The sequence below is a fragment of the Diprion similis genome, chromosome 3 (genome assembly GCF_021155765.1).
Source record: "Diprion similis isolate iyDipSimi1 chromosome 3, iyDipSimi1.1, whole genome shotgun sequence".
Classification (NCBI taxonomy): Eukaryota; Metazoa; Arthropoda; class Insecta; order Hymenoptera; family Diprionidae; genus Diprion; species Diprion similis.
Genome location: NC_060107.1, coordinates 5,947,402 through 5,957,431, shown reverse-complemented (window position 1 = coordinate 5,957,431; position 10,030 = coordinate 5,947,402). Strand labels below are relative to the sequence as shown.

Sequence of the window (10,030 nt, the reverse complement as noted above, 5' to 3'; positions counted from 1 at the left end):
TAATATTGTATAGAAAAAATTCTTAACTGGAGAAATTGAATTCTTATGACTATTTAGACAGAATCTACGATGTATAAACACAGGATGAATGAATTAGAATATATGCCTAGATATTGCTATACATATACATGATACAGATAGAGATATTATATCCATACAGTATGTATACATAATTAATTAATTAAGGTTGGGTGAGATAGCTTTCCCTGTATATTCAATCGGGGAATACAACATCCGATAAGACTTTAAATTATTATTATTTTTATCGTATGTAAATTAGAGTAAATGGCAGTCTGTAAATAGTTGCAAGAAAGAAAAAAAAAAAAAAATAATAAGAAATTAATAATAAATTACCAGAACGCGTGCATGCAGTGATAAGCGAGAAAGGTATGAAATGATGTATGATTGCTTGATTGAATTGTATTAAGTAAATTAATGTAAATAGTTTGTAACGATAACTCCCGACAATATATGTTGAAAAAATAAGAGACGAAATAATATAGAAAACAAAAAATAATTTAAACTTTTTTTTAAAATACAATCTTTATCGAACAAATTACTTTAATCATTTATGATATAGTCCGTGATTACAGCTATGTTTTTAAATTTGTTCACATTTTTTCACGACCAATTTTCCTTGTTTAATAAAAAAAAAAACACACACATTACATAAATTGAAATAATTAAAATTATTCTTCAAACGATTCTTTTTATTTTAAAACAACGCTATATATTTATTGATTTTACTACAAGCGAGAAGAATAAAAAATTAAGTAATAATAAAAATAATATTAATTATGAGAAAACAATAAAACGAAAATTACATTTATTAAATAAACACAAAATTAAAACACTGTTTTCGTTTCGTTCATTTTACTACTACTGCAAACTAGGCACGGTGTGTGTGTGTGTTTTTTTTTTTGTTATTAATAAAAACAGATCATCGAGTGCATTACCGCGATCCGTTAAAACATTTCTTTTCTTCAAATGGACCGAAGAAAGTGCAAAATACTCGCGATTCTGAATCGCGTGCAATTCCGCAGAGTATGAACTCCGTGGTTTCGGGTCATGCACTTTTGCAGATGACGTCATTGGGGCCGATCGATGCTCCTGCACCGGCCACGGATTTAACCGTTGATTCAATTTTAGTTAGGTCTGTCTAGATGCTACGCGATATCTAAAAGATACATAACCGAGTTACGGTAATTCGTTAAAATATCAGAGATTTTTTTTTTTCCTCCTCTCTTTCGGTGGCATAATTTATACTCCGTATATCGTCCTTTGTGGAAAATATTTGCCGGACGGATCGGTTGCAGTTGAAATTCGGTGATGCAAAATAACTCGAACAGAAATATCCCAGGAGAAAATAACTCGACCATAAATATTCCGAAAATCAGAACGCACATAACAAGTACGAAATATTTCACCCTGGGATATTTGTGTTTGAGTTGTTTTTCCGCATTATTTTCTCCCGAGTTCAATAGACATGCAACCTTCAATTTATTCGCTCCCATCTACATACGTACGTACACACACGATAATATACTTAATGAAAATATCTTGGCGTAGTAATCATCGTTGTCAGCTTACGTATGCCATTAACGAATGAAAATCTCTAGCTGCACTAACGCTTGCTCAATAATTTGCACAACGAATTGGCAGCATGCTCGGTTACAATAAAAGACTACTCCTGCATTCTGCAATTGCAGTAACTCCTACTGACGCAGTTATGTCAGTCTCATTGTCAGTTATAAGCTATGGTGCAATCGAACTATAGCTTGCCACTGTCTATATATATGGTCTATGCACATATATAACCTACTCATGACATTCCTCGTCAATTACTTCTATTTAGCTCATTTTTCATTTTTCGAAACATCGTCGAAAGTTGTCGGATCGCTTTACAAGATCTAAAATAGGAAGCCAATTGTTACCAGTCTGTTAAAAAATTTCTCTCGCGTTTTATTTTCATCAGGGATTTGACTTTAAATAATAAAATGTTTGTTGAAACCGGTTTGTGAATTCGGAAGAACATAGAATTAATATAAGAATTACGAAGAGCCGGGAATCAATCAGCTTCTTAACGTTAGAAAGGTAACTTTATTTTATTTATTTTCTTCTTGTGGCGGGAAATTTAGATTGATGCGGGATGTTTTTTCAACCCCCGTTACCGTTCCATGCAGGGTTAAATTCAGACCATTCTTCGTGTCTTGTTGGTGCGAAGGTTTCTGAACGGAATGGACAGCGACGACCAGGAGAAATCCTCGGAAAAATCTACTTGAAAACGTCACTGGACCACGTGATTATAAATATAATAGAACAGTTGGTCGAGGCTGCAGTGCTCAGAGATGAGATAATAAAATGTCGAGCCTGCGTTGCGCCCTGCGACTGCAGACAGTCGAGAGAAATCGCTCATCGCGGTAGCATTATTTTCGCAACTTGGCATCCGCGAAAACTTATTGACGGCACCTTGGTTTTTCACCGAGGTGTTTGGGTTCAACGCGATTCAGGGACGCCGAGGATATTTCGATAGGTACATCACTGATAAACGGTGACCAGGTAAGTCCTTAATTTCGCATCACACTGCAAGCGACACAATTTCCTGATCTTGAAATTGAAATTCGATCAAACCAAGAAACGACGGTTGAAAAAGTGGGGCTTAATTCGATCAAGTTAATTATACGTCAAGATGAAAGAAAAGAGAGAGAAAAATAAAAACAAAAACAAAAGCAAATCGCCGAGTTGTGATAATTTTTATTTATCGTCAGAAGCATGTTAATATCGTTTATAGAATTTGAATTACGCGAGTAAATTGTTTTTTTTTTTTGTATCGTTGGAATTGAGCTTGCTTCGTTTTTACATTGTGAACGACATGTTAAAAACCTGAAATGACAGCGAAGCGATCGAAAAGAATTTAAAAATCATATGTAATGTATGATAAAAAACAAAAGCAACGATTAATTTTCAACGATAATGAATTTGGTTGGACAAATATTTTTCAAACACATTTGAAATTCCGATAAATTATCGTGCACGAATTTCCGGAAATGCTAAATGCAATTTCCGGCTTTTCACCAAGTATTGGCCAGCAACTTTGCCCTGCTCTCGGTTAATGCGGTAATCGAAAGTGTAATTTGAACTTCCTGGTCACAGCTGGAGATGCGGAGGGCATGCAGCTAGAGCCCAACGATACAATCGTAACTGCCGCCAAGTTATATTTAGATCGGCACTGATTTTGCACTCTGCGAAGGAACTGCATCATGAGTTACTGCTCTTCGACCAGCGGGAACGTATAATTAAAGCTTTGAAAGTGCGAATAAATTTGCGTGGAAGAAATTTTTTTTTCTTCTTTTAAATTCAAAAAATTTGTACACGTTTCATTCAGTCAATTCAAATTTCGAGTTAAGATTGCGTGCGTCAGAACCGAGACTATTATGCTTGGTTTTTAACTTTGGGAATGATTTTCTGAGACTTGAATATCCGTTGGTACGAAATATTTGATAATATTTCGTTTTTACGAGTTTCAGCCAACAATTGGTACTCCGGTCGTAACGATTTCAGACACTGGATCTAAATATACGAACCAACGCCAAAATTCCTGATTTATCTTCTCGTGCACTGACCTACAAGAGGAATTGAGATGGTCGCTATTTTTTATTCTCTTCCCCTGCAGAACTTGTTCATAATAATAATAACGTTAAGATTTTCTGAAGCGGACAGAACGCGAATGTTCATCTGGTTCAAATCTGTTTCACATCTCTCCAAAATTCTTTGGGTAATTCAAAACTAATTGAACTGTAATTATTTTTGAAATGTTAATTATTTTTTTTTATTTGCCTTGTGACTTTATTATCCGATTTGCGTTATTTGCACGTTATCAAAGCTGCGTTTGGGCTTGAATTTAAAAAAAAAATCACTAGATTAATACATCGTTTCAAATGACAGAGCTTTTTTAAGCGTTATTCGAACACATGTTATCCTTTTATGTAACTCACACCCACGCTCGGGCAATATTGGCTCGCGAGAGTTGTTACTTGTCTTCGAGTTATCTGGGTTGAGTATTTATTGAGTAATTACCTAGCACAACCCGAGGTTTAATTTTGTTTCCCAAGTGGAACGGAGCAAAACTCAATGTCACAAACTTTGACGGGGTGTGATAACCGAAAGTCGAATCCCACTCAGGCATTAAATTTATTCTAATAGTGGTCGAAAATAAGAGGAGTTAAATACGGTGGCAAGGATTTACTCCATCTTTGATCAACTCAGTGAATCCTGACAGAATAGCAGAAAGCTGTGTGTGAAAATCTTACCCGGGTGATTTGACGCACTGCAAGTATCTTAGGGTAGCATCGAAGATCGAAAGGGACGATACGTCGAAACATACGCAAGGAAAATGTTGTTTGTGGCGTACAGATAGGTACAGTTGACTGCATTTGACCCCAATGTACCGATTAAGGCAATCAGTTAATATACAGATGCGCCAAGGCTTTAATATATGCACTGCGGATTTTGATTAGGTAATTGAAATCCGCTCCAATAACCAGCGAATCCTAATTCTTCTGATTGGCAATTGATACTTGATCAGGATGAAGATTTGTTTTTGCAAACACATGGAACGCACCGAGCGAACCATGAATGGACTCAACGTCATTACTCGCGTTTCTGGGTTACTCGCAATCGATGCAATTCGTGACATGATTAATACCATCCAGGAAGGAGTCAAGCGAGACGTGAGTGTAGACGCATATTATTCCAGAAGAAGGTTTACTCTAATCCGAAAAAACTTTGACAGTCTTCCTCACGTCCCTTCTTTCATGACGAAAATTTTCGGAAGTAAGACAGCGGATTAGCAAATATTCCTTATTTCCGACGCGACAAATATTTCACTCTAATTTTCGTACGATTTACGCACATCAATCATTGGTCGACGACCTCGTTTTTGTTCCAGAAACGTCACCATGGAAGAAAAGAATGGGGAAACTATCAACATGCAGTTGATGGCTGGGCAGAGCTCCTTCAAGTGAGTTCTGATTTCAGAGGCTCTTAAAGCTAACCGAATTTCAAAATAGACAGACTATCGTTTGAGCTTACCTACCACTCTGTCAAAGTGGCAAACGCGTCATCGAAGGCAAATCTGTCGACCATGTTGACCGTTAGGATATGCTTGGATTATACCCTAGCAGTGATTTATTATGGGATACACTGACTGCTCTGATCTGACAACGAGTGGGTTCTGGTCCCATTTACTTAATACCATCAGGGAACCATCAGACTAAAATCCGTTCGATCGAAGCACGTGGATAAAGTAATTATGATTTGTAATCATTGCAGTGGGGAAAAACAGTCATCAGATGGGAATTTCCTGAAAAGTGGAGGCGGAGGATCGCCAGTATCGGATTCGGATGAATCGTATGATCCACACAAACATCGGAACAGGGCTAATCCCACTTCGTGAGTATATCGTCATTGATTTGAAAGCACTTTGAGAGAGACGATGTCGAATGGGTTATACCACGTGGTTAACAGACCTACAGGAAAGTCTTGAACTTGATCTGGTTTCAGGAACTCAGAGACGTTGATCCATCTTCTGAAGGGCAGTCTGGGGACTGGGATTCTGGCAATGCCGAATGCGTTTTACAACAGTGGACTGGTCACCGGCATCATAGCCACGATTCTCATCGGCATTTTATGCACCTACTGTTTACACGTTCTCGTCAAAGCGCAGTACAAATTGTGCAAGAGAATGAGGGTCCCGATTTTGAGTTATCCGATGAGCATGAAGTACGCTTTGGAACAGGGACCAGGATGGTGTAAAATATTCGCACCCTCTGCGCCGTGAGTATCTGTAAACAAAATGTGCAAAATGTGCATATCCGACCATTTTAAATGATCATATTCTGAAATTCTTTTCGAACACTGTTCAGATTTTTAATAGATATATAAAGTTAAGTAACAACGTTTTTCAGAGGTCTCGTTGATGGGTTTCTAATAGCATATCAATTGGGAATTTGCTGTGTCTACATCGTCTTTGTGGCGGAGAATATAAAACAGGTAATTTTCGGAAGCCTTGAGATAGAAATTTGACTTTTCAACTTGTCTTCAAGCCTCCATTGAACGCAGTATTTGAAAGCTAATCATTTGTCGATGATCCATTGCCAGGTAGCCGACCAGTACTGGCCTCCAATAGATGCGAAATTGCACATGCTGATTCTGCTCGTGCCATTGACATTGATAAACTACATTAGAAACTTAAAACTACTTGCGCCGTTCTCGTCCCTGGCGAATGTCATCACTTTCGTTGGCTTGTCGATGATCTTGTATTACGTTTTCGACGATCTTCCGTCCGTTAGCGAAAGGGAATTGTACGGCTCGTTGAGAAGCTTTTCCCTGTACTTTGGCACCACGTTATTTGCCTTGGAAGCTGTTGGAGTGGTGAGTTATTTTACAATATCTTGACCTTAACTGAAAACCAATTCTTCAGTTTAAAATAGCTCAATTACATCTGACGAAACCTTGTACCATTTCTTCTATTACCAACAGATCATAGCGTTGGAAAACAATATGAAGACTCCGCAGAACTTCGGTGGTTATTTTGGCGTACTGAACATCGGGATGACCGTCATCGTGATATTATACATCTTGGTTGGAGTTTTCGGTTACATCAAATACGGGGCGGCAGCCGAAGGGAGCATTACTTTGAATCTACCTAAAGGGGACGTGTACGTCGATGTTTTAAATGCCTCGTACTATTCGCACTTAAATCGCCGAATTTTTCGCCCAATATTTATTCCTCCTTCTCTGTTTCCGCCCACAGGATGGCACAGGTCATAAAAATAATGTTCGCCATCGCGATATTCATAACTTACGCCCTCCAAGGCTACGTACCCGTCGAGATCATCTGGAACACCTACCTGGACCGCAAGATTCCTAAGAATAAACTTTTCTGGGAGTACGTCCTGAGGACAGTCGTCACCATTGCTACCTGTAAGTCAATGCTTTAGAGACTCATTGTCAGTTAAACGTTTTTACATGGATCTCACTTGGACACGAAATCGTTCAACTTCCTTCACCTTTTCAGTTATACTGGCGATCGCTGTGCCACGTCTGGGTCTCTTCATCTCGCTATTTGGAGCACTGTGTCTTTCGGCACTGGGACTCGCCTTTCCTGCCATAATTGAGATATGCGTTATGTGGCCTGACATGGGACCCGGGATGTCATACTTGATCAAGAACATCTTCCTAATATTATTTGGAATTGTGGGCCTCGTGGTTGGAACCTATGTGAGCCTTGTGGACATCGTGAATTCCTTCGCAACCCCAGTGAACAGTACAATAACAGCAAATTCGTCACACTTAGAGCAATAAGGACTGCAATATGTATGTGCTATTATAGTAAAATCAACATCAGTCGAGTTGATAATCGTGACTACGTGTAGCTGTGGTCGACTCTCGATAAGTGCCCGCTTTTGGGGCTGTAGGAGAGAAAATTTCTGGCGCTCAGTGGAACGATGTCGACAAAAATGCCACGCTATGAATATATATGTTTCACGTTTCATTAGCCACTGTTTGTATAGGACGGCCATGAATAGTAACGCGGATTTATGCGCATAAAAAGCGCTTCGGAGATTCTTCATTTGTCAAAATAGCGAAATTTTCGCGATTAAAATTTCATCATGGTCAGATATCCATATCAGCGTCGCTTTTTAGAATACGCTTTACATTATAATATGAATCATTAGATGTGATATGTATACATTAGATAAGGATTGGTATGGATTGGAAGTTCTCTGCCGGTTAAAAGGGTCGATAATAAAATGTTAAAAATTTGCGCAACTTGGAGTGCGTTCAACGTTCTACTGAGGATAAATTTTGAGAAAAGACTTTTGAATTGTTCATATTAACGCTGTAATTCAGACCAAAGTATATACTACAAAACACAATGACCAAAGGAATTTATGTTTTATAGTTTATGACGCAATATGTAACATAGAGGAAAGTGGCATATATTGCTGTGCTGGAATGAAATTTGAAGAATGTGAATGTGCGTAATCGAACTTCACTTCGAAGTGGATCTAGAGATGAAGTACGACTTGACTATTCCGCGTATATCGCACGACTTTCCTTTATGGCTGATATTATATCATATATATGCATAATTGCATGAATAATGTATATTTTTGTCACGCCGTGCCAATATAACTTCGGTAATTTTGAGATTGTGTTAAATGTTTGCAAAAATTGTTTATGAGCCTACAAGACTCGACATATGAAAGTATAGGTATATATAATATATTGAGTAATTATAACATTCTATATAAGGTGGAACAGTGGGAGCAAAGCTAAAATTGAAAGTTGCTGATTGCTTATATGTATAATATAGGGACATAAACAGATCAGAAATAACTTTTTTTTTTAATCAAAGGACTTAAATAGTCTGACTATTGCCAATGAATTTGGATGGATCGAAAATTGGCGAATCGGGGACCGAAAATTTGATGAAAAGACAGCTTCTCTGATTGCTGTATCCAAAGATGCGATCTAAGTGCAATCGTAGAAGCATGTAGTTCTAAATATTGACGGTTAAAAGTGATCACGGAAGAATCTATCATGTAGAAAAAGTATTTAAAAAACTAGGATCTGCACTGCAGGTCACAGTCTGAAAAATTTCGTGACTGGATGTAGACTGCCACAATAATTCTTATTTTTCCGGGTTATTTTCGCTATTGTTTATACAAGAATTCAAATTGATAATTAGGTGACATTTTATTTTTAATCATATAACCACTTTTCTCACAAACTAAACGTAATAATAGCGCTTATTCTTGAGAGTTGAACATAGGGTAGAGGGTAGACACAAAAACGAAAGTTTTTTCTAATAGGGTATATAAAAAAAGTTGACTAGTTTTAGGACTGAATAGAGATTGTTATTATCATTATACGACTAGACAAAAAGAGCTTTAATTAGGTAGAAAATTTATATTGAGAATGTATCGTTGGTACGAGATGATCATGTGTCGTTGGAAACATGTTTTCATTCCGTATGGAATATTGCCAAGTGGCGAATGATGAGTGGACGGAGAAGGCTTTGAAAATTGGCTTTAAGGAATATTGTTACTGCTATTGTTATTACTACACTGGCCTGCGCTACGGATTAGATGGTGAAGAATTTGCATCGAGACTATTGGAACTATGGAATGATCAATGGCAACAAGAAGCAGCGTGATATTGTAAATATGATGACATCGTTGCGAATTTTAGAACTTAGTCATTCGACAAACAAGAAGGAAAGAAGGTTTTTCAGTATTAGTCAAGCACAAGTTATTATAAAAAAGAAATGGCAATAAAACGGAACCTTGTTATATGTTTATCAAAAATGTTTTTTTATATGAAATTATTGTTACGTTTTGGTTACACTGGCTCAAGTGATGTTGGTGAGATATGAATTAGAAATGAACCTATCTTAGTCGTTGAATGATCATGATTATGCAGTTTTAAGATCTATTCACAGAAGAAAATATGCATAAAATATGTACAATTGTTGATGAAACGCTGTTACGTCCATGAAAGGTATGTATTAAAATTACTTGGGTCTGTAGCTAATACAAAGCTGATTCGATTCCAATAATTTAAGGGCTGATTATTTGAATAACTCATTGTCAGTCTCAGCCGTTCGTCTTGTGATATCGACTATGCAGCTTTTTATTTCTTGAGACACAATTAGACTGAAAAAGATGATTCGAATCGATACCAAGATGAAAAGACTTTAACTTGAGAATCGTAGGAGAGGTAAGGGTAAGCCCTTTGGATTTTTGGTGAAAATTTAGAAGATTTTGAATGATTCTATACCGATGTGATTTTGCAAGAGGAATCAATTAAGCGCAGTCCGATAACGTTGCGAGCAACGGATCTACAGTTACAGCCTAAATACAAGAGAATTTGCGACGAGTTCACGAAAAGGTGGGAAACAAAAATCACAGTATCATATTACGAGGAGTCGGTTTATTGATTATGCCTTAATTACAGTACAAGT

General features: G+C 37.3%; 1 protein-coding gene across 1 annotated transcript; it reads left to right on the top strand.

Annotated features, from left to right (window-relative positions):
• The first annotated feature begins 2,361 nt into the window (after window positions 1-2,361).
• Window positions 2,362-9,335, top strand: LOC124404046 (proton-coupled amino acid transporter-like protein CG1139). The gene is made up of 9 exons (XM_046877857.1): window positions 2,362-2,559; window positions 4,949-5,020; window positions 5,332-5,451; window positions 5,563-5,835; window positions 5,967-6,051; window positions 6,160-6,432; window positions 6,541-6,719; window positions 6,815-6,984; window positions 7,079-9,335. The coding sequence occupies exons 2-9, from the start codon at window positions 4,959-4,961 to the stop codon at window positions 7,363-7,365; spliced, it is 1,449 nt and encodes a 482-aa protein (XP_046733813.1). The 5' UTR covers window positions 2,362-2,559; window positions 4,949-4,958; the 3' UTR covers window positions 7,366-9,335.
• The last annotated feature ends 695 nt before the right edge of the window (window positions 9,336-10,030 follow it).

What these genes read in the sequence shown, in the direction of transcription:
- LOC124404046 (XM_046877857.1), top strand. Translation starts at nt 4,959, where the DNA reads ATGGAAGAAAAGAATGGGGAAACTATCAACATGCAGTTGATGGCTGGG. An exon ending in CCTTGGAAGCTGTTGGAGTG is followed by an intron (nt 6,433 to 6,540) that starts GTGAGTTATTTT and finishes TATTACCAACAG; the next exon opens with ATCATAGCGTTGGAAAACAA. An exon ending in AATCTACCTAAAGGGGACGT is followed by an intron (nt 6,720 to 6,814) that starts GTACGTCGATGT and finishes TTCCGCCCACAG; the next exon opens with GATGGCACAGGTCATAAAAA.